This window comes from Neodiprion virginianus, chromosome 1 (genome assembly GCF_021901495.1).
Source record: "Neodiprion virginianus isolate iyNeoVirg1 chromosome 1, iyNeoVirg1.1, whole genome shotgun sequence".
Lineage (NCBI taxonomy): Eukaryota > Metazoa > Arthropoda > Insecta > Hymenoptera > Diprionidae > Neodiprion > Neodiprion virginianus.
In genome coordinates this window covers 19,227,977-19,253,804 of record NC_060877.1, presented here as the reverse complement: position 1 = coordinate 19,253,804, position 25,828 = coordinate 19,227,977, and the positions used below count along the sequence as shown (strand labels likewise).

Sequence of the window (25,828 nt, the reverse complement as noted above, 5' to 3'; positions counted from 1 at the left end):
TTCATCTCTAGAGAGATTCGTATCCTAACTCTCAAGAACCTCAGAGCTAAAGTTCTTAAATAGGTTTGCGCAACACACTTCATTCTTACCCTCATCTCGACTTCTTGCAATAAATATATACTTGACTAGGGGCTTCGCCCCTGCGCGCTTCGCGCCTCACGATCAACCGCTTTTCAACCCCTTATTGTCTAAATTTCTAAAAACGCAGAAGGTACTTTTTAGGTATTTATATTATGAACTGTTTGAATCGAAAACCAAGTCGATGTCTCATATGTGTGCGGAGATATCGTCGAATCCGTAAAAATTACGTTTAACCACTTTTCACCCCCTTAGGGTTCGAATTTCTAAAAATCACTTTTCAGTGGGTGCTTACGTTCCGAGGGGAATATGCATCCTAAATTTCAAGTTTCTAGGTCAAGGGGTTTGGGCTGTGCGTTGATTGTACTTGTTCCTTTATATATAGAGATATGTCCAATAAACTCAACGTTATTCCATCCTCAATCTAAATTCCGGTTGTCTTAGTACATAAAAGTGAAGCCAAACCAGGTTATTCCTACTGCTCGGGCGTAAACCACATTCACGGATGTGACATCTTCTTCATCGAGTATGGTACCGAGTTATCAGTGCCGTTAACAGCTATTAAGGACCTGTAATAATACGTTATGAAAATAAGGTCTGATTAGGATCCGGTCATCCAATCAATTGTGGAGCTGTTAATTACTTCATTATTAACGTTTGGTTGCTCATGATATAGTGGTATCATGACATTATATTTTGGGAGTAGGACGTGAGTGGCGCGGGGAGGATTTCAGAAACGAGAGTCGGGCTTGATTTATAGTAACGTCAGTGTGCTGTATTAAGTTTAATCACGTGGACTACTTTTGTATTTTTATTCGGGAGATATATTTCGGCACTGCTGTGGTTTATGGTACGTTTTATCTAGTACGGCCCTTTGTAATTTTCTCCGAGTTTCGTTTTGGTCTCATTGAGTAGGTAAACTTGTCGACCAGGGACGAAGGCGCGAGGGCGGGAATTCCTGTCACAGTACGAGTCAGATTTGTGTTTTGCTGCTGCAGGGTTTGATGTAGCTCGTCTGCGGAGCTGACATAGGAAACTACCGGCGGATGTGACGGGGGGGGGGGGGGGGGGGGGGGGGGCAGAAGGAGTGATTGGAAGGTGAGAAGGATGAAGTGTAAGTTGTAACAGCGTCTCTGGGCAGGGAGGCTGAAAGCGTGTGAGGTGCGCTTATGGCGCAGGAGAAGATGTGGGGGGTTTAATGTGTCGCGAACAGGTGAGGAGGGGAATCGAGGTCAAGGCTGAGGTGGCTGCGGTGCAACGGGCGAAAGAGTAGCTGAAACAATGACCTGCACAGCTGTTGGATCGGGTTGATTCCGAGTGCAGGATGAACTGTCGTTTTTATAGATCTTCATGTTAATGTCAGAGTTTTTGAATATATAATGGATCATGCGGCGCGGCGTACGGATCTCGAATCTAGTTTATCCAATCCGCAGCCTGGTCTTGAAATTGATATGGATTTTATCTTGTTTTCGAGCAAATTATTTTTTAAATTCGTCAGGGTTTGGAAGAAGTCTTTTGGAGTGGGTTTGTCATAATACTTTGCTTTAGTCACCAAGTTGTACATGTACTTAACACCGTGTGGGGTCGGAATGACGTCGGTAACTGCCGGAGAAAATTCGTTGAGTTGGGTTCGGTCTACGATTTTTCGTTGCACCAATTTTATGGCAACACCTTGCGACAATTTGCAATCGGCTGATATGCAGTGGGCTAAGTTGTCGTTCTGGTCGAATAAGTCGGCATTTGTTTCTTTGATATTGACGTTGCGTCTTAACGGCTGGTACCGTTCGCCTAGCAAGAAATCGGCGTACGTTGGTGTATTATAGTATTTTCAGTTAGAACACCTGGACAGTCGTTCGTCTGAGTCTGGGTCATAGCCCTCCGAGTCGAAGTCGGGTGTCATCAAGTCATCAGAACTGTCAGATATGTCAGCCTGGTGTGCTAAGTTCGGTTTTTTATGCGATTCCGAGTTACTGGAGGTATAGATTTCTCGACTACGTTTAGCTATTTGACGGTGGAGGAGTGACAACATGAGTGCATCGTCGTCAGAAGATTCGCTGCCTGAGGAATAGGAAGATTTTGCAATAACCGTAGGTTGTGGGTTGTTCCATTTCTTACGACGGGTCGGATTGCCTGATTCATCGGTATTTGGTCGAGTTCGTCGAGGGTATTGGTGTGCGTCTTTGTCTTTTGGAAGTCTTGTCGGTTGCAGTGTTTGACGTTTGGCATTTTGCTTTTACTGGAACGACTTGGACTTGGTCTGGTTTCGTGTTTAATTGCGTGATATCGGTTTGGTCAAGTGTTGGTACTTTGAAAATTTGCTAAGATGTGTTGTGAAAGGATTTAAAGTTACTTGATGTAAGGTGTGCAACTACGTCAGAGTCAGCAAAATCGTAGTCGCGTACGTGTAATATGTTAGCTGATCCGGTAGTGTCAGAGGTATAGTCGTGAAGGAGATGTTCGAACGTGAGGGGTTTTGTTTCGCGACAGGCGTTTAAAGGTGTGACCCCCTTGAGGGATCCATCTTGTTGAGTAGGGGAGTTATCTGGGATCATAAAAGGCTGTTGACGGCCACAGAGGAGGAAGATTGGCTGAACAGGGCTGACCAGCACTTGGTAGTCGTTGCCTCATCAATTCACGCTCTTCACCGAAAGCAATTTCTATCGCGTCTCTGAATGCGGTTGGTCTATGACTGACTACCCTTAATTCTAGCTCATCGTGAAGACCTCTGATGAAAGTCAGTAGGGTCTGTTGGTTAATGTAGTCCAACCAACCATCGAATCTGTGGCGGGGATATTTGGCTATAATCGTAATTAACAATTTCGTTGTTGTTGGGATAAAATATAGTATCATACATATAATAGTACTATACTTGATACTCATGTACATATATATATATACATACACTATGTAACTTAACGCACATACTTACTATACCTTATTAAACGTAGTCGTACGCTAACCTTGTGTGCTTTCACTTATCTGCTTACCTATCTACCTAAACCTATTAATTACCTTCAGGTTATGGGCTTGACACGAAGGTCAGTATGTTATTAATCAGTTGCGGAAGGTACAGGTAAAAGTAATATTTAAAGTCAAAGAGGTTCAGTTAAAGTTTTTTGCTCCGGCATACAAAGCAAGCAAAAAGCTAACCTCAAAGTGACACGTGGCGTGGCGCACAACAGCAAAGAGGTAGCGTTTTTTTTACCGTTTCGGCATACCGAGGAGTGCTGTAGTACAGCGTAAAATAATACTGAACAGGCAGGAAAATCACACAAAACCAAAGTAAAGATGACAGATCAATTGTCAAGTGTGATCGGTATCGAAAAGTTGAAGAGCTCCGATGACTATCAAAACTGGTCTTTTGCCATGGAGTTGTATCTGAAAGACCAAGATCTTTGGGGCTGTGTGCTAGAAGATGAAAAATATACAAGAGACACCCTAAAAATGGATAGGGCTATGTCTAGGATAGTCAGATCAATAGATACAAAAGCATACACACATATAAATATGTTAAAAACTCCAAAAGTAGTGTGGGAAAAGTTGAAGAGTGTGTATGAAGGCGCAGGTATGACCAGGAAAATAGGTCTCCTGAGAGAATTGTTAAGCATTAAGTTAGATGACTGCTCAACAACAGAGGACTACACACATAAAATATTCTCTACAGCGCAAAGATTAGAGAAATTAGGCTTCAAAGTAGACAGCGAGTGGATCGGAGCACTCTTACTAGCAGGTCTACCAGAAAAATACGAACCCATGATTATGGGATTAGAAAGCTCAGGAGTGAAGCTAACAGGTGAAGTAGTAGAAGCCAAGATTTTACAAGATGTAAAGAAAACTAATAGTGCAAGCAAAGACACAGAGTCAGTATTCATCGCAAAACATAAGAAGCAATTCAATCCAAAGAATAAATTTAACAAGAACAAAAAAAAAGGAGCCAGATGCTTCAACTGTAACGTGTATGGTCATTACGCCAAAGAATGCAGGAATAAGAAAGAAGAAAAGAGCAATTTGGCTCAAGCAGAAGAAGAAGTGATAGCTTGGATAGCACATGATTCAAACATAAAGCACAATGATGATGACTGGTACTTAGACTCTGGAGCAACACAACACATGACTGTAAACAAAAACATTCTTCAAAATTACCAAGATATAAAACCAGTAAAAGTAAGAATGGCGAATGATGACTTGATAGAAGCTACAGGTAAAGGTACAGCAGAGATAACATTCACATTCAAAGGAGTTCAAAAGCGAGTAGTACTCCAGACTGTTTTATATGTCCCAGCGGTAAAATCAAATATAGTTTCAGTTCACATACTCACCACTGCTGGATTTTTGTCGTTGTTTGATGAAGACAAGTGTGATATCATCAACAAGAAAACAAAGAAAGTAATAGCTACAGCTATAAAAGTAGGATCCATGTGGAAGATCATAAGAAGTGACACTGAAAGTGCTAACATTGCAAGAGCAGAAAAGAAAACTCCAGTACACGTTGTAAAACTATGGCACAGAAGGCTGGCACATCTCAATAGGCAAGATATGGTAAAACTTAGCAAGCAAGCTACAGGCTATGAGGTAAACAGCACAGATGACTCACCATGTGAAAGCTGTTTAAAAGGCAAACACGCAAGATTACCATTTCCTAAGGAGAGTGAACGTGCAGGCGAGCTGTTGGACTTGATTCACTCAGATATGTGTGGACCCATGGAGGTAAATTCACTAGGTGGTGCGAGATACATGCTTACTTTTACAGATGATCATAGCAGGTTTACAAGTGTTTATTTTCTCAAGGCCAAGTCAGATTATTTCAAGTTCTTACAAGAATACATTGAAAAAGTAAAAAATCAGTTAAACAGAAGAATCAAGAAATTAAGAACAGACAACGCCTTAGAGTACAAGGATGACAAAGTTCAAGCATATCTCAAAACAAAAGGCATCATCTGGGAATCATCATGTCCATACACACCTCAGCAAAACGGTATAGCGGAAAGGAAGAACAGAACCATCATTGAAAAAGGAAGAACAATTTTACACGAAGTAAATGCTCCAAAGTGGTTGTGGACTGAAGCATCGAACACAGCGAATTATTTGATCAATAGATCACCATCGAAGTCATTGGATGACAAAACACTATTCGAAGTCTGGACTTGCAGAAAACCAGACTTGAGACACTTGAAAGTGTTTGGGTGTGTTGCAATGACTCTAGTTCCTAAAGAAAAAAGAAAGAAATGGGATGTAAAGTCAACAAAGAAAATGTTCGTTGGTTACGCTGAACACCAAAAGGGTTATAGGTTGATAGATCCAACTACTAAAAAGATGACTATTAGCAGAGAAGTTGTATTCGATGAAAATAGGATGTATTTCAAAGGAGAGAATGAACAAACTGATCAAAGCGAAAAACAAGAAAACAAGGAGCAAGAAACAGTGTACTTACCTATAGGTGAAGAGCACGAGAACAACACCAATGAGTCTGAAAGAGATAGAGAGGTACTGGAAGAAAACATGTCAATTGACGAATCTATTTCAAATTTAAATATAAATGATGATGGCAATGAGGGAGCAACAGTCTCAGAATTGCAAGCAACACCCAAGGCAAGGCCAGTGAGAGAGAAGAAGTTACCAGAAAAATTTGAGGACTACGTAGTCACAAGCACAAAAAGGAAGAAGAAAAATCAGTTTAGTGAAGAAAACATTGTAGAACCAAAAAGTTGGGAAGAAGCAATGGACTCACAACTAAAAGAAGAATGGTACAAGTCAATGGAAAATGAAATGAAATGCTTTGAAGAAAATGAAGCTTTTTCTTTGGTCAACTTGCCACCTGGAAAAGAGCCAATAGAGCTCAGGTGGGTATTTCAAATAAAAAGAGATGAAAATGGAAAAATAACTAGACTCAGGCCAAGGCTAGTAGCAAAGGGATTCATGCAAAAGCTCAACGTTGATTACTTCAACACTTTTGCACCAGTAGTTAGATACGTAACAATAAGATTTTTAATAGCGCTAGCTACAAAATATGATCTCACTATATATCATCTGGATGTAGAAACAGCTTTTCTAAGAAGCTTACTACAAGAAGAAATTTATGCTGTGCAGCCTGAACCATTCGTTAAAACAGGCGAAGAAGATAAAGTGTTAAAACTAAACAAGGCTATCTACGGTTTAAAACAAGGGTCAATGGCATGGCACGAAACATTCACAAATATATTAGTCAAGATGGGACTGAAGCAGAGTGAGGTGGATCCTTGTGTTTATCTATATAAAAATGAAGAAAAGAAGGAGTGGCTGATCGTAGCAATTTACGTGGATGACCAAATGGTCTTAGTTTCATCAGAAGAATTAAAGAACAATTTTGTAAATCAATTAACCAAGAATATGAAGATCAAGGATATGGGAAAATTGAAACATTTTTTGAACATCAAATTTGAATACTTAGAAGAAGAAAAAGGATACAAATTGACTCAAGAAAATTACATTCAGAATTTGATAATTAACTTTAATTTAGAAGGATGCGGTACAATGAAAACACCTTTAGAAACAAGTTTAAAGTTAGAACAAATTGAAAACAGTCCAGAAGTGCCAAATTTTCCATATTCTGAGGGAGTTGGTTCAGTTTTATATCTAGGACAAACATCAAGACCAGATATATGCTATGCATCAAGTTATTTAAGCTCGTTTAATAAAAATCCAAAACGCATACATGTAGAAAGCTTAAAATACTTACTAAGGTATTTACACGCTACTAAGAAAGTAGGATTGGTAATTAAAAACGACAAGAGTGACTCAATAATTGGATACTGTGATGCAGATTGGGCAAATGATGTAAGAGACAGAAAGTCTATCACAGGATACATATTCTTTTATAACGGCTCAGCTATTTCTTGGTCAACGAGCAAACAGAAAACAGTGGCCACATCAACATGCCAAGCAGAGTACCAAGCCTTGTCAGCAGCGTGCAGCGAAGCTATTTGGATTAAGCAGTTGATTAATGAATTTGATCCTGAAGTAGCAGCCAAACCAGTTCAGATGAAGGTAGATAACAGAAGTGCTATCGATTTATCCATGACAGCATCATGCAAGAAAAACGCAAAGCACATTGATGTAAAACATCATTTTATAAGAGAACAGGTCAAGGATAAAATTGTTGAGATCCAGCATGTAAATTCTGAAGACATGGTCGCTGATTACCTGACCAAGTCATTAGAATTACCTAAACATCAGTTCTGCGTCATCAATTCTGGGTTGGAAGGAAAAATTCTAGGATAATAAACAAGAAGAAATACAAAGAAGAAATAGTGACTTTAAAAGTGTTTATTATTACACATTAATTACTTGAAAGTTTATTTTTGATTTTAGTTTACTTGAAAAGACACTAAATACTTAAAATCAGACTGGTTAAATTTTGTTAATATTATTACTAATTCGTTATTGTTAATTTTTATAAAAGTTCATTTTATTGTTACATATAAAAGTTAAAATGTTGATTAAGAATTGAACTTATATTTTAGAGGGAGTGTTAGGATAAAATATAGTATCATACATATAATAGTACTACACTTGATACTCATGTACATATATATATACATACACTATGTAACTTAACGCACATACTTACTATACCTTATTAAACGTAGTCGTACGCTAACCTTGTGTGCTTTCACTTACCTGCTTACCTATCTACCTAAACCTATTAATTACCTTCAGTTGTTAATCGATCTACTCCCCGTCAAAAACTAGAACACTCTCGTATAAGCCTTGCTTTATGCTGCTGCCCGTAAGTGTAATATACATGTTGCTTATATCGTTAGGAGTCTGGAAAGCTCGTTCGAGAATTTTAATAATATCATCTATCGTGATGAACTCTTTGCCATGTAATATTGTTAGTACATATCCAGTCATTCTGAGCAAGATCATCTTCGCGAATATTGGTTTTTCGTTCGGTCTTACGGGTGAGTTGGCGTGTTTTATTGTGAAGACGAAGTCGTCTACTGGAATGTTATGCCTATTGAAGGGCTAAACCCATTGCATAGCGTGTTTGGCTGATACGTATGACATGTCATCATTTTTGGTGTCAGGCATCGTACTTTGGTGTTCGAGCTTTTACGGTAATGAAAGGTGTAGGTTAACTTAGCAAGATAGTTTATAACAAACTTACAGGTAGATGCAAAACGAAATCACGAGGAAACGCATGGTCGACTGGTTGTGAGGCTTGTAGATTACTGGTGTAGCTGTCCGGGGGTTAGTGCGTAGCGATGTCTCAGGTATCCTATGTTGAATTGTCGGTGAAGCGGAGGTAGACATCGTGAGCGAGCTCGTGGAAGATGAGTGTCCGAATGGGTCTCGTACTTGGTGCTTGATTGATTCTTATTTTATCGTGGTTGTCTAGCGACAGTATGTTGAGTATGCATCAAGCTGCGATGATGACGTGATAATGTTCTTTGTTTTTTTTTTTTTTGTTTTTTTTTAATTCCACTAGTTTGGTGTTCACGTAGTTACTCCGGGAGATTTCGTGCTGTTGCTGATGTTGTTCGTTTTGATATCGCTTTCGAATATCTTAACTGCTTGTTGGCCTGTTGTCTGCCACTTGACGTGTGATTGGTAATATGTCCCTTACGATTTGATTACGGCGGCCTAGGTTCCGGAAAGCGAAGACCACCGCTGGCCACCAATGTTACGTCCGTGGACGTCGTTTATTCCCGAGCGGTAAGAAACACACGGGTTCGCCTTCAACTTTACGTCCGGAGACAACCGGAACCTGGGTTAAGGTTGAATAATGTTTGGGTGTTTCAGGTATGAACTGTATATTTGGTTGAATAATTTGTGGAGTAGTTTTGAGCAGAGCGTGAAGTTCACAATTGATGAGTAAACTTATACGTAAATTTGTTGAGTGTTGGAAAGAAAGACTTGTTCGTGTCGAACGTTGGAATCGCAATGCCTGAGGTAAAAAGGATTAGACGTAAGGTGTTCAAAATAGTGGGGAATAGAAGTAGCAGAGTCAGCAAAAAGCGAGTGGCGTGAGCCAGAATGGAAATAGGAGGATACGAATGAAATGATAAGGATACGTGGGAGAGCGGCAAGATGAGGGAGACGTGTGGCAATACGCCGGACGTAACAATCCCAAAAAGATGTTAAATTTAGGCCGCAAAATGTAATTTAAAGTTGAAACGTTCACCGTTATATATTATCAGTCAACGTCGTGGGTTTCACCGCGAAAACTAGGACACTTCGATTTTTACCGCGAAAACTAGCACGTTTTGATATTCACTGCAAAAACTAACACGTTCTAATACAGATTAGTAAGAGTGTATGATTTCTCGGTATGAAAATCCAAAAAGACTGATTTATTCATCACCAATAAGATACAATAGTTGTTACACTCTTATAGAAAGATTACGCATAGTTTAGGTAAGGACTACTTGATATAAATATAATAAGACGAATTGATATTTGTATTGACAAAAAATCTGTAACCAATTTAAAACATCTTTAAAGAACCTGTAATTGAAACATTCATTTTTCTAAGATCTTCATCGATAACACAATTTCGAGGCTATTTATAAGTTTATTTTGACGCGAAAAAACGGACGTCTGCATCCGGAAATTGACTTTCATTTCGACTACCGTACACCGCACAAATCCTCAGAAAATCCTTATTGCATTAATCGCGATATGATAGTTTTGGTGGGGATAACCGAAACGTGCTACTATTCGTCGCAATACTTGGAACGTGCTAATTTTCGCGCAGCCATAACTGAAACACGCTAGTTTTCGTGGAAGGCCGAAACGTGCTAGTTTTCGTAAGAAATCCGAAACATGCTACTTTTCTTAAGAGGCTTCGACTGATTTAAGACCAGCCGTAACTGTAGTACAATATGCAATGTATCGGACCGTATACGAGTAAACATGGTCTCACCTTCTTCGAGTATATTACAAAAATGTTGTGCGGTGTTGAATATGACGTATTTCGATATTTGGGCACAAAATAATATTCATAGAACCTTCTTTGAGGGGGATTTGTTCCGATGTTTCCTAATTTGAGAACTTCAACTTTCGGAAAACTTTTTTTCACTGCTATCAGAGTTTCCACAGCAATAATCATTATAGCTTCTCTGGTAGCATTTACAAGTTCTATTTAATGTTGATATACTAGGACAATTTTGTTTTATTGTTTTCTGAAAAGATTATCTATCACACGAATATTTTATATGTGAGGAAAATGACGAAGTCAAGATGATTGTGAAGAATTCTTCGAATTCGGCTATTTATTTAGGATTAATTGCGATAATCTGAAACTCTGACATTTATGGAGAGATTCATGTAAATATTAGTTAATTGGTATGAATTTTTGTATGGAAGCCGGCCTGTATTACATAAATTCTACATAAATAAAATATAAAAAGTTAATCGTTAACTTTATACATAATACATATTTTGAAGTGGCATTTCGTGTTAGGCAAGACGCTCCTTTGACCGAAAATCACCGATTATTATCTCCACAAGGTATTTTGTACTTCGGATATCAGTCTACCAATGTATGCAAGTCTGTGAGCCAAGCCAAATACCATTGCGTAATTCGGTTGGCTAACTAGCGAAGGTAATACAGATGCTGTTTTCACGTGCAATTTCTTTCACGGCTCATGCCTGAGTTATTTTTAAAGCAAAAAATTCACCCATTTGAAAAAATTTTGTCTTGATTTGCAAAGTAAGAAAAAAAAACTAAATATCAACAAATAGTTTTGGAAAATCTTTAAAAAAATGTATCTGTATTTCTAGAAGGGCTAAACGTGTTCCTTATAGTCATTCCGTGTTATAAATTAGGATTTTTTTTTCATAATAGATTCCTTGTTTTTATTTTAATAGACACTAACTAGTAGATAATTCACTTCGACATTCAGGGTATAAGTTGGATACATTTTTAGCCTATTATATAGGTAAATCAGAAATGTTCAATATGGGCGGAGTACTTGAGAAACGAATATTTAACTTGAGAAAGCGTTTTTTAGTATCGCATTTATTTTTTAGTACTACCTTATAGTCGCGTAAAAATGTGAGAGTAATTGTTCGAAGGTTCGCGAATAGTTACAAGAATCACTCACTGACAATTAAGCTTTCCTCCTAAGATATGAGCCGAGTAAGACGTGACTGCGCACGAAAACAGCAATTCGATTACCTCAGGTAGGTAGCCAATCGTATCGCGTCCTGGCCTTTGGCTTGACTCATTGCAAGAGACTTACATCGATTAGTCGTAGAAAATATTTAGTGGAGAAAAATCATCGATGGCCGTTCAAATACGTGACTTGCTTGACGTAAAAATGTCACAGTATGTATTCCCACTTTTTATTATCCACCTGCGGGAAATGGGACTTGACTAATTTTTTTTACTGCAATAACATATTAGAACAATAGGTATAACTGAAGAATATTTCATCAGGCATACCGGGTAATAGAATTAAGTCTCATCAGCGTGAGTCAATTGGAATCACTATTAGGTAGCAGTTTGTTGGAGGAACGAATCACGTGATGGAAATTTATACTCTGGCTCTTGTCGACATTCCTTTTGCTTCGTTTGTGGATACTTATTATTTTCTCTGGCCTGCATGTGCGTTTCAAAGATGCGAAGTTCAATTTAGTCTGAAAATGAAAAATATTGATTAGCTAAAATGTCGACAAATGAATCTCTGAGGCAGTTAAGTGAGTATAGAATATTTATTTTAGCTCAGGCTTTATTGGGAATAATTTGCGTCGAATATCACTTCTAGCTAGCATTTGAATAAAGCCACTTTTCTAGTTTTATGAGCGAAATGCTTCTCCCAGTATTCAGAGGATGTGCTGCGAGCTCTGGTTTCGTGAACCTACTTCTCAATAGATCCGTCAGTCGATACTTTCTTTCATTTGTATTTCGGAGCATAGAAGCGATCAGAACTGTTGAGAGGTAAATGCAAAAGTCTCGCTGGCGGACGCGGAGTGGTGGACATGAATTTAGAGACGGCTATTTTTCGGCCGAGTCGATTACGTGGGTAACGCCGATTCAGCCCGTAGCGGCCGGCCAGCAGAATCTGAGTTACCAACGTAATCGACTCGGCCGAAAAACTAGCCGTCTTTGAATTATTGTCCATATGTACTGTAACATGTTGGACCATTTGACTCCAGTCGAACAACATCAAAATACAGCCAGACACCGACGAACGCTCATGACGGTGTAACATCCGATCGGAACCCTCGTATATTTTATTCCTAATTACTATTCTATACCACTAATACCAACTAACCCAACTCCAAGTGTGAGATCTTGTAACCAGATCGATGAAAGAACCGCCCAACTATCCAAAATGTGGCTAGATGGTATATAACAACAAAAATCATTATTCCGAATGTAAAACCATATTACGAGATCCTCGCACTATTCAGAACTATAATATTATCATTTTGGTACTATAATTGACTACCACCATTGAATCCAACCATTATATAGCACTTGACAATGCCATTCGTGAACACGCAGTTGAGAGTTGCATTAAAGACAACCTAAGCTACACCATACAGCTTTGAAAATATGTAAGACTCTAATACAATAGATATACAATCGATACAATATATGTACAGCTAAGCGCATAGCTGCAATAATCTCTCTATCTAATAAAAAAGTCCTGAACAAATGAAAAAGAAGTAGCAACAGGTGAAAAACATTATAATAACAATAGTATGAAAAAGATTATAATAGCAATAATATACGCATGAAGTTAGCGGTGGAGTGAGAAGTAGATATACAAGGCGGGATCTGCGTAGAAACACCTTCTTTACCGACCAAGACGACCAATCCGCCTATCCGTGCATTGCAGACGCAAACCCTTGAAGGTTACTCTCACTCTCGGAAGATAAAATTTGCTCTGCCGACCGCTCGTCGGTAAGAAAATCTCCCAAATGACCATGATCGTCGGTAAAAAATCCTCCAAATGACCATGATTGTCGGTAAAAAATCCTCCAAATGACCATGATCGTCGGTAAAAAATGCCTGAAATTGTTTTCAGTACAGTGGGGTTAAGTTGGTGTTTCCATTTTATTTTTTGCTACGTTTTAGGCATTGTGCTATGGACCAACTCTTTGTAAGTCCCCCCATGCGGTGCTTATAATCGTTAAACGTGGTGGTGTTCAACGTTGCACTTTCGGCATCTTTGGCACGTTCGTTTACTTTGTTGGTAAATGTGCCGAGTTTTACTTGTATCCCCGATGAATTCGGTCATAATTTTTCCATTGTTCCCATCATTCATCAGACCCCGAGGTGTGAAATGCTCGAGACAAAAGAGGTAAAATCTTTATGATCCTTGTGAAGCTCTATAGGATATTCGGATATCCTTCGGTTCCGGATGTTACCGATCGGTGAATCGTTTGAGTCAGTTGATATATCGAAAGAATTATGCCTCCACTCGAACGAATCGTATAGATTGTTTACGTCAAAAATACATGAGATACGATTCCACGTTACTAGGATCGAAATCTTTCCCCCATAAACCTGTTATTGGCCTGAGCCTGTCGATTAGAACATTGTGCTACGCCGCCTCGAATGGCTCTTTCAATAGATAACGCCATTTGAGGGTCGTCTAAAAGTTGTAAATTTACTCTAGTATGCTTGAGCATCGCGTCAAAAGCAAGTCCCGGTGCTGTATAGTAGTGCAACGGATCTAAATCATATGTTTTGAGGCATCTGGTGAGATCACCGTTTTTGCATTTATCAATCTCTATAGTCCTCCATTGACTCTAAATGTAATTCTCCCTAAACATTTTCAGCATGCTCGTAATCGACGTTTGAAATATTTGTATTACAGAGGTGTGAGTAGCAATGCTTCTTTGTAGGTAGCTGAGTTTTATCGAGCCGCCCTTGGACATTCGACGTATTCATGGGGAAAAACGCCTTTGCGGATCATCAAACTGAACTGAGTCGGGTTATTGTAGAATTTACGCGTTGTGTGTTTATCTGCATCATTCAAATATGAGGAAAGTTTATCGATGCTGCTAGCCATAAAAATCAAAACGAATTGATGAATCTCAAACGCATTATTGTTCTATTAACGCGTTTTCGTGAATGACATATATTTTTCTTTATCTATGGGCAGCAGTGTAATTTACGGGGAAAAGTTGATGCTAGGGATTTTATTCAAAATTGCGTATCCAATAGGGCGGACGAATTGTGAAAAACTGATGGAATTGTGAATCGTTTTAATGTTTATAACGGCCGGGAATATGAATATTTTTACATACGTTAATTCCAAATTAATCTGTCTTGAAAGACATGTCAGAAATCAAAATTATCGCTTTACATAATGTCATCGTACTACAACAATGCGGATTGGAAAATGATATGCTGCATATCGCACTCTCAGCAGCTCCACTAGAATCTAGTGAAATTGCATTTTCAATCATGAATAAGCCAGGTTACATTACCTATATGGCATGAGAAGTAGTACGTGTAACAAAATGAGAATCAGTAGACGTCAGAACAAGGAAAATGAACGAATGTCACCAAGAGCTTCACCGTCTATGGAGGAAACGGAAGTCTTTTCATGTTACCGGGAACTCCCATCTTGGTAAAATCAGGGAATCAAATTGAGTGGAATATATTTTTATCTACAATGTTTAACACTAATAGTGCTTGGTACAGTATCTCCTCGAATCTAATACCCCGCAATTGCTCCAGATATTATTCGATGGGAAGTATCCATGGTTCAAGTGATGATGATGATGATTATGGTATGAATCTTATAAGGTTTAAAATAATGAGGGAATATACTCAAGATTATCCAGTAATAGCTCCTGAATTTTATGAATTTTTCGAACGGTTATTCTATGGGTTAGTTTCATGAGTTAGGTTGATGAGATATAACATCATTACTTATTTGTGAAATATATTCTATGAATTCTGCTTTTACATTCCGATAAGGCTGTTCATATACAAAATTGATGGGTTATACGAGTTTCTGGAGATTTATATATTTCAGTCTTTTTCTGATTTCTTACCCGAACCTCATTTTCAGTCACATCGTGAGTGGGGTTATTGTTGGAGCGGCAGAGAAGAAAAAAGATCCTCGTAGTAATTGGTCAGTTTCCTCTACCTCAAACATCATTGGTTGATGCTGATGTGAAGGAGTTGAGTCTTTAGGATGTTAAGCAACCTATTTAAATCCACATCTTCTGAAAACTTGTTTCCATTTTTCAAACTTTTCACATCACGCAGAGTAGCAGGAAAATTGATACCTGTACAGTCACATCTTTCCCACTCTTGGACTTTATCGCCACCGCCCCCGCATACTTGGATGATATGTCGATGATTGTGATGTATCCTCTCGGCGTTAACGTTGACTTGGTGGATGGCTGCAGTGACGAACCAGAGAAGATTTCTGTGAGTACCGAGTTTCATTATCTTGCTCACTATAGATGTTTTTTATCTTAACATGTTCAAGAGTTTTTGAGTCGTTTAATTATTTATGTTCATATGTGCAAAGAAAAAGTTTGCAAGTTTTGAGAATTCTTCATTTTGATTTATTGTTCATTGTTCGTGATAGTGTTCTCGAATCATGGTTTTCGCTCTTTTTTATTTGAAGTGTTTTGTGTAGCATTTTAATTTGAATTTGGTTGTTTATCCTTGTTTACAGTACCTGTTGAGGACTCTAGGGTGACTTGAAATTAACGAATTTAAGAAACGACGCCAAGAAAGGGCGGAAATTCGAAGCGAAATTGCATATTTTCGAGGACTAGTTGACGACTGCCAATGGCAAGGTGACAATTGCATTGATTTTTTCGGGATCAGATGGTTGATCGAGGGGCGGTGGGGGCACCACTGCCCCTTTGTGGATTGGGCTCACCCGGCGTGGCAAGCGCCGGAGAGGTTCTGGGCGGCTTCAGCCCCAATTACTAAACCATCCACAACGACTCTTTTTTAAATGTGAATAAAATAAAACAAAGGGTTATATGTCAACACGTTATATATCATATTTGATGGTGTCTATGTATTAAAACTCATTTCCCCTCCAAATAGTTTGTAAGTTAGTTATAGATTATTTTCAGGTTTAGCTGTGAATTTTCTTTTCTGAATATAGCGACGTTTATCCTGGTTACATAATGCTGGTAAAATTTGTTTCGATGTTGTGTTTTGATCCTTTTGTTTGGGGATTCTTCTGAGAAATTTTTAATGGCATTTTTCTGGGGATCGTTTCTTTGTGCAGTTTGGAATCACAGATTATTTTGGTACGTGATATTCGATTATTGCTGTTATTATTGTTGTTGTTGTCGTTGTCGTTGTCGTTGTCGTTGTTGTAATTGTCATTGTCATTGTCATTGTCGTCGTTGTCGTCGTTGTTGTTGATGTCGTTATTATTATTATTATTATTATTATTATTATTATTATTATTATATCGAGTAATTATTCATATTTATTCGTTTACCACGAGAAAATTTTTAGGAAAATGAAAAAAAGTTTTCAGAAAACTTTTTTTCCATTTGATTAACACGTAAAAAAAGTTTTCAGAAAACGAAAAAAAGTTTTCCGAAAATGAAAAAAAGTTTTCCAAAAAATAAAATGAACATTAATCGTATGGATAAATTGTAGATTATTATTGTTATTGTTATTATTATTGTTATTATTATTATTATTATTGATGATGTGTTACACCTGTATGCACAAGGGAAGAGAATGTGGAGATATTTTGTATAATTGAATATTTCATTGTAATTCTCAGACGATTCACTGTTTCCGTGTAAAAATGTGCATGCAGCGGGGTGCAAGCCGGTGTGTTTACCGATCCAAGGATTGTGAGTGGGGTGAGGTTGCAAAATTGATCAATATGGCTGCTCATCTGACTAGGCAAAAATCAAAAACCTGCAGACCCCAACCAACGTGGGGCATGTGATGGGAAAAAATCGGTCAACGAAGAAGCAGGTAGTGAGCAGCGTTTGACGGGGGAAAAATCAAAATGGGTGCGAGAGCCCCTCTAAAAAATCAAAAACCTACACACCCCCACCAACGTGGGGCATGTGATGGGGAAAAAATCGGTCAACAAAAAAGCAGGTAGTGAACACCGTTTGACGGGGGAAAAATCAAAATGGCTGCTCATCTGACCAAGCAAAAATCAAAGACCTGCACACCCCAACCAACGTGGGGTATGTGATGGGGAAAAATCGGTCAACGAAAAAGCAGGTAAAGGCTTACCCGACTATAAGATTGCGTGAAAGGAGGGGCAAGATCTCAACAGTCGGATACAATGCGGGTTCTGAACCATTCTATGGTAACATACTGACTGTCGGTAAGGTAGGATTCAGGATACAATGCCGTTTTGGGATCATTCTGTGATCCAGAACCGGCATACCCCTACTACTCACAACTCAATCAGCGGCTTCAGAATACTCATACATATAAATTAGATATTATAAAAACTGTATCATCAATTTCAATGCGGCTTTTTTTCCTGAAATTCATCCTTCATATGCGTGCAATATTCAAAATGTCATCTGCACAAGATCTATGATAATGTTCGACTATAGAGATAGGGTTTATGCAACAACATATTATGAGTGTTACGGGCAACATGAGTAGACAGCCAGTAAATAGTAAATATTTCTAGTGTAGAACAATGCCACGAGAAAAAAAAATCCGATTAATATATCAAAAATACCACAAACTATTTCCAATATTTGAAAAAATTTGTACGTGCTGCAAATTCGATTTCGAAAAATTAGTCATATGAATTTTGCGATACCTCATTTGTTTGGATGAAAAAAAATTAAACAGACCTTACCACATTTGGTTCATTTTTTATTTTTTGATAGTTAAATTCCATGCAACAAATTCCCGATATTAAAAAAGTTTCAGCTCTGGGACATTGTTGCTTCATATAGGTAGAAATGAAGGTTGGGGATCCTCTTAAAATTGGAGGAAAATTGTACATTACCAGTAGAATTGCGTGAAATGAAGCTTATCCTAATACAATGAATCAAGACTATTTCGCTGCATCTAATAATAAGCTGCAAGCCAGAAATGTTATGACGAGTCATGATTTCAAGTTTGGAGATGTAACATTTTGTCATCGATTCGACGATAATATCGAAATTGGCATGCCTGATTTGGAAAACGTGTTAATGGATTTATTTACGGATTTCACTTGGAATATACTAACGATTCACGAAGTATCAGTAGCAGTATTGCCTATTCAATAATAAATTTTGAATGTTTGATCCTCATTCTAGAGATAATTTTGTCAAGTCGTGTTGTGACGGGGACATTTGTATTGCAGTCGTTGATTCTGTACGATCATTGGATTTATTATCGAATAACAGTCTTCTGAAATCAATCAAAATTTGGGTGATCAATAAGATTATAGTATTCGATCAATCAATAGAAACAGCTCGAATAATCTTAAAATGATCGCTCAACCAGAGCCTAGCGAAATAATTTGATCAGAAGGTACTACTACAAATTCCAATACAATGTAATGATTCAAATATAACCGCGAAATGAACACGCCACGAGCGGACGAGGTTAGACTCAGGGAGTGGGGCGCCTGGTCACAAATTTAAGAAAAAGAAGTTGCTTGGTCTACGTCTCTCTAAGAGGAAGGAGGTGTGGAGGTTCCCCTCTCTGAAATTGAGGCTCAAAAAATCGAAAATCGACGAACTAACAATAAAAAAGTAAATTCAAACCACGAGGACGAACATTTCAAATTAATTATTATACACTCCAAAAGTTAAGCCAAATTTAAAGAGAAACGACGTAAAACGAAGAAACAGCAAAAGTGATATCCAAGAATATAGTGCCTCGACGGAAGCCAGTTATTTACAATTATTTATAATTTTAACAATATACACTAGTTTTAACAATACACACTATTTAACAACATATACATGGAATGAATGAATTGTGGAATGGATGAATGAATAAATTTTAAACCAAATAACGGCTCGTGTTTTAATATATTTATAAATAAATTAAATTGCACTCTGTTATTCTTGCCTTATGAAATAGGTTAATAGTGGTTACGCATAATTTCAAATTTTCAAGAAAGTTTTATAAAAAATAGAAAAATTAGCTAATACAAGTAACAAAAAGTAACCAAACTTCAAAAAAGAAATGCCATTTGCTAGGGAAAAGAAAACAATTTCAACAAAGATATCGTTAAAATATGAAAGCTAAACCTATAGTTATAGAAAAGAATTATACCGGGACGATCTCTTGAAACTTGAAAAGCAACTGCACATGCGCGAGTTTTATCGGCTGTTCGTGAGGACTGACCATCTCGACTTTCAGCTGTCAAACTATTTCTGGCGGTGATGTAGTTGATACGAATTTTTAAGGTTGGAATCTCGAATAATTGAGGTAGTAACTCGGAAAGGTTTGGGAACCATTTGTTATTAGGTCGGAACGTTAATTCTTCAAAGAACGGTCGGAATTTAATGCCTATGCTCTTTGAAAATTCAAACATACACATTTTGTTGGCCTCCTGCATCACAGACAAAAATATCTAACAAATCAAAATGGTTTGTTAACTTAACGAACGTCACTATACCCCCAAAAGTTATTGAAACTGTAAGTTTGGGACCAAAACATGGAATTTCCATAAAAAACAAGGCAATACCTACATCCAATCTCATAGCTGATTTTGAATCTTGCGCTCATAAAATTCCTCTCGAGTCACGCAATCGAGCTAGAATTGATTTTTCTAATAAAATTAACAACTTTAAACACAATCCACGAATAACAGGTGAATTCAACACAAGAGCACTCAACACTATTAAAGACTTCCGGGCTTCTCACCCTGGGTTGTTGTTCTTAAAAGCTGACGAAGGTAATGCAAAACACGTATAAAATTGTCAAACATGATCTTACTTACACCATACAACAACGTGTTAATACACTAATTAATGGTTGGCACCAAAAAAACTTCATTACCAGACAATTCAAACGTAGCATCTACACTAATAATAGTGTGCCACTTAGAACTTGTGGCTTATCCAAGATTCATAAAACTGATGTCCCTGTGAGAGTATTGTGTCATTTTTAGATAGTCCAACTTATAAATTAGCCAAAATCTTGAATTCATGGATAAAATTGGGTTTGACAAGATCAGCTTCATACGTAAAAGACAGTTCCAATCTAGTCAACTTCATCAATGGGTTCAAATTGCCACCGGATTACATTTTAGTTTCCCTAGATGTAGTATCACTCTACACTAATATACTGTTGAACTTGGCTATAGATTCGATAAAACATCGTTGACGTGAACTATCACCGAACATCCCCGTACCACTCGAACAATTTTTAGTAGCTTTAAACATCTACTTTGATGCTTCTATATTCAAATTCGATGATAAGATATTTTCCCAAATATTTGGATTACCAATGGGCTCTCCTTTATCTCCAATGTAGCAGACATGATTATGGATGACCCTGAAGACCATTGCAAAAAAAACTGCCTTTCTTGTTACCTTTTTATTTTAGATATGTGGATGACATATTAACAGCCATTCCTAAGGATTACATCCCACAACTATTAAAAAATTTCAATAGCTTTCACCCAAGATTGCAATTCACCATAGAAATTGAACAATAACAAAATCAACTTCTTGGATGTAACAATCATCAGTAACTCATATATCATCGAAACTGATTAGTTCCAAAAAACCATGTCGTCTGAACGATATTTGCACCTTCATTCACATCATCTTAGATCCTATAAAATTGGTACAATAATTAACTTAGTTGATAGGGGGATAAAATCAGCTAACAGTTGTTATCACGAAAAAAATCTCAAAATAATCAGAGATGTTTTAATTAAGAGTGATTACCCGCCGGGCCTATTATATAGAATCATCAATCAAAGGTACAAAAAAATCCAAGAACAAGACAACAATAACTCCTTGATCCCAACAAATAAAGACAACTTAACCTTTATTTCTATTCCATACGCTAATGGTTTGTTTGAATCACTAAATATAACGTTTAAAAAATACAACGTACAATTTGTGGGTAAAAATGTCAATGACTTACACTTGTTTTTTGATACAGGGGAAGATAGACTACCATTTGAAAAACAATCAAACTGAGTATATAAAATCTGTTGTAAGGATTGCAACAAGCCGTATATTGGACAAACTAGCCGTTGCTTAAATGTACGAATTAATGAGCATAAAGTTAGATTAACAAAGTATACATAAATATGAATTATACTGTTGGTATATTTCGATTTTTAAGTTCAACAATTTGTGAATGATGCACAGCCCTTTGAATGGCGCCCAGGGTGGGTGCCCTTCTTGCTCCGCCCTAGGTACGCTACTCCGTCACAGCGATCGACCCCTGCTGTACTGAGCCGAAGGTCAAAATCACGCTGCCTCACCAACGATTTGATCTACCAAAGGGCAAGACTGCGCTGTTTCACCAGCAATTTCAGCAACTGAAGGTCAAAATCACTCTGCTTTACTAACAATCTCGCTGTCATCCCCCTTACTGATGGTCGAACTATAGCGGAGACGCAAGCCCTTCTTTTTCCCGTGCGATCAACCTGCCAATCTCAGGAATGTTCTGGTTAACCTTGGGCAGCTTCGGACATGATATCAACCACCAACTACATTACACAATTAATAGTTCCGAGAATTGTTTTCACCATCCCGGATGCCGGCGTGATATCAACCGCCTCACATGTTTCTGACCATCATGACATGAATCACGTGACACTCTTCACCTCATGATTAGTTCTAAAAACTGTTTGTTATCTCTGATGTGATATTAACCACGTGACATTCATACCCCTCACCAAATTTTAAATTTTCAAATTCCTGTTGTGAGTTTGAAGGAATCGCCTCACGAGAGAATTTTTTAATGAATAAGAAGTTTCTTCTCTTCAAGCACTGTGTATATGGAGGACTATTACATTATACTATTACATTATACTACACATTATAGTCCTCTATATACACAGTGCTTGAAGAGAAGAAACTTCTTATTCACACATAAACCGGGCACAGGAAAACAAATTCGAACTCACTGGTGATGAGAGAAATTAACGACAACAGAGTCAGGGTGGCTAGGTGGTCTAGTGGAGTAAGGCTCCGGTCAAGCATCTCTAGACACCAGGTTCGATTCCTAGCTCCGTCGTTAATTTTTCGAAATCACTAATTTTTCGAATTTACATTCTTTCAGAATTTTTTAATACACGTATTGACCATTACAATTATGGATTTCTCTAGACTGAATGAACTTGCACAGTTAGAGACATTTCTCCCTTTGAAGAAGCTAGTCGATCTCGAAGCATATCTAGATAATCGAGGGAGTAGAATACGTCGAGTCAAGACGAAATTTGAAGCCAAAATAGTAATGAATCTGAAGGACGCGTTTACGGTTTGCATCCCAGAGCAACTAGTAAAAACCTTACACGACGACGAAGAGCTCTTCCGAAGGATGATGGCGGGTAGCAACGAGAGTCGGTAGCATCCATGCAAGATCTGAGAAATGAAAACAGCGCAGACATCAATATTGAAAACCAATCAAAACAAGCCCAAATCAGACAAAAAATTATAGAGCAATAGAGGATCGAGGAAGATGCTGCACTAGAAACTTCGTATTATAGCGCAGGCAACTTTTAATCGTCATACACACTGGTAATCGTTGCGAAAAGGCATTCAAAACTTTGAGATCGTTTTTTTCCTATTTAATTTTTTGGTCACTTTTGCACGATTTCTCGAAACCGGAGTTTTCGATTGACTTGAAATTTCAACATCTTCATTGCTTGCGTAATTTTTGGGCCAAACTCGGAAGTTGGCAGAAAAACTTAAGTTTCTTAATTATTAATTAACAAAGTTTCAAATTCTAATGGAAAATCGATGTTTTACCGAAAATGGTCGAATTTTAATGATCTTATTTTTTCTCCGAGCATTGCCCTTTTGGACAACTACAAGTCCTAGGAGCATTTCAGTAAAACTTGACTGAAATCGGTCCAATAGAACTCGAAATATCGCTGCAAAACGAGCATATGTAAAAAAAATTAGCTAACCACTAACTCCACATCCCGTCAACATTATCAAATTTATGTGATTAAAAAATGTGTTTTATACTATTCAAACCTATTTATAAACATTTTGCGAAAGGAAATTTTCTTACTGGCATTCATTTGTTCCTACTTGATTCCTGAAAAATTGCTAGCATAATGCTTTTATTTGAACTGTTAATGGAAAATCTTTAACAATAATTGAATCTGTAAAATTAAAAGACTCAAACGACGAGACGTTTCTCAGTTAAATAATCACGAATTAAACTTGTACGAGAAGACAGAAGAAGACCCACGTCCCACCACGTCCGGTTGGCGCTAATTCGGGACGTTACAAACTATTTGATTCGTTTAAACGCATGTTTTTGATTTGATTTTGATCCATCTCAAATTATGCAGGCCAGAAGAGGTCATATTGTAGAATTGGTCGTAACTGAAGTATGTTTTTCCTTGGCCAAAATTACGAGCAATTCTGAAATTTAACCTCTGCTCGTCTGCATGGTTTGAGATGGATTCAGTCGTGTATTCTTCTGGCAAACATGTTTAAACCGTATCTAGTTCAAAGCCTAAAACGTCATGTCAAACGCATATCGGAAAAGCAATGATGGAAGTGCGCGACATGTAATCGTGGCAACGGAGTTTTCATCTACAGATAACCCCATTTTTCCCGTTTGTCTTCCTCGTATCCCCAAATCTTTTTTCACTTCGTTGTATAAAGTCTTTTCGATAAAGGTGAGAAAAGAAAATAACATGATCAATTTTTTGGTATTGAAATTTTGAGGGTTGCAAATTTGGGTCAACCTCCTCTCAAACTGGTCGTAACAATTGAAATTAAATCAGTTCCAACAAATAGATGAAAAACACCTATCAGTTATATCAATAAAATATTATTTCTCCAACATATTAAACGAGTATTTAAAGAAAACCATTCAAACAACTGCTAACTTATTATTTAAACAAAAGTCTTTAGCTTATAAATAATTCAGTTGTTTCTAGCCGTCACGATGTTTCGATATTTCCTCTGAAAGCAACTAGCTCTATTTTCAAAACATCAATTTACAGTTAACAATAAAATTATCTTGAAGCAATCTTAAGTTTGCAGTAACAATTCTCTGGTGATATTATTTCTATCATATCATATAACTTTTGAAAAATTGCACGAAATAAAGATGTCATGTCATAATATCAGCTACTTGATTTTCTCTTTTCACACTATGATGACCACAATAACATGAGGGGAGGTAGCAGAAAAGACGGCTAATGGCAGTCTGGCAGGATGACAGAGGAAAAGTGAGTGGGGAAAACATCCGCCGGTTTTATTTTTGCTTCGTCTGGCAGCTCCGCTAAACTGAAAATTCAACCGTCAACCCACGAATATAAAGAGTAGAAATTGGAAACCCAGGTGTAGAGAACAGTGCATCAGTGAATTCCGGAAACTCTCAAGGAATAACCAACAAAATGGCAACAAGAGTCCTGAGAAAGGGAATTATAAGTATTTCAGGGCCAGACCCGTCTTTCAAACCAATCTGTAAAAAAAAGATGTTTCAGCAAATGTTTAAATCAACTGTAACGGAATGCCCGTTTTCCATCACAACAGAATAAATAAATTAAAAGGATAAATAATTTGGTGTATGTAATAAAATTGTCGTTATTTTTATAAAAATGATAGAATGTGAGGAAAAGGAATATAAATAGATGTATGTTAAACTTATCAACAGCAATCCACGTCTGATTTTATCCTCGTTTTTTGTCCAGTTTCGTCCGTTAATTTATTCGACTGTGCTGTGTTGTATTTCCGTATGTTCCTTTAACGATACATATTTTTCCTTTTTTTCCTCTTTATGTGTAATTTAAGTGAATGTTCAACTTTAAAATTTACTGAATTTTCGAATACACAATTAGTTTTTCTTCTACAAACTCACCCCATTTTGATAAGTATATTTATGTGTTGGCCCATGTTAATCGTTTGGTCGCCGTCGAGGGAGTGAGAGCGAGAAACGGCGAGGACGAGGTTTATAGGCTACGACGGTCAAGCCTTTACATCTGTATTAAAATGTTATTGTGATTTAGGCGGGCTTATTCGACTGTTACACAACGGACTGCCTAGCGCCTGTGCAATCGACTCTGATGAAATAAATGAACACCAGAATTACAGATTACATAAATGTGAATGGACGGTGAATGAGCGCCTATGATTGAGCCTGAGTTGTAGGTATGCTAAACTAATGAAGATAGAGTCATATATTATAGAAACGTAGGACTTACGGGCAGCTTGAAGCAAAGCTTTTCGCGACTCGTAAATCGGTAGGATGGCTCTACCCTCGGCCGACATTACAGTGGGTCTAGGAACAGTCTGGCTCAAACGCGTACCCCGTACTGATTGGCTTCTTCATTTTTAGGAAAACAATCCCGCGAATTTCAAAATATTAAGCAAATTACATACCAGCTTCAGAACTGTTTAGATTGTGATACTTGAAACTCACTCGGAAACTCGCAGAAAAAAACTTGGTTTTTTTTTGAATAATTATTTTTGAAATAAATTATTTCTGATCAACATTTATTCAATGTCACTGTGTCGACTATTTTACAACATTCTTCATAATTGTGATTTATACAAAAACAAGTTTTTATACACGTAAATAATCGTATATTTATAGTTCAAATTTTTTATCTTAATTTTACACAACTTTAATTCTACACATTTTTTTACAATGTATGCAAATTTTTATTGTCTT

General features: G+C 37.4%; 1 protein-coding gene across 1 annotated transcript in view; it reads right to left on the bottom strand.

Moving 5' to 3' along the window:
* Positions 1–10,400: 10,400 nt before the first annotated feature.
* Positions 10,401–25,828, bottom strand: part of LOC124308867 (DNA mismatch repair protein MutL-like) — a 75,708-nt gene continuing 60,280 nt past the window's right edge. Inside the window, exon 7 of the mRNA XM_046772026.1 lies at positions 10,401–11,700. Within this exon, the coding sequence (XP_046627982.1) occupies positions 11,539–11,700 (162 nt within the window). The 3' untranslated portion in view covers positions 10,401–11,538. The remainder of the gene's footprint in view (positions 11,701–25,828) is intronic.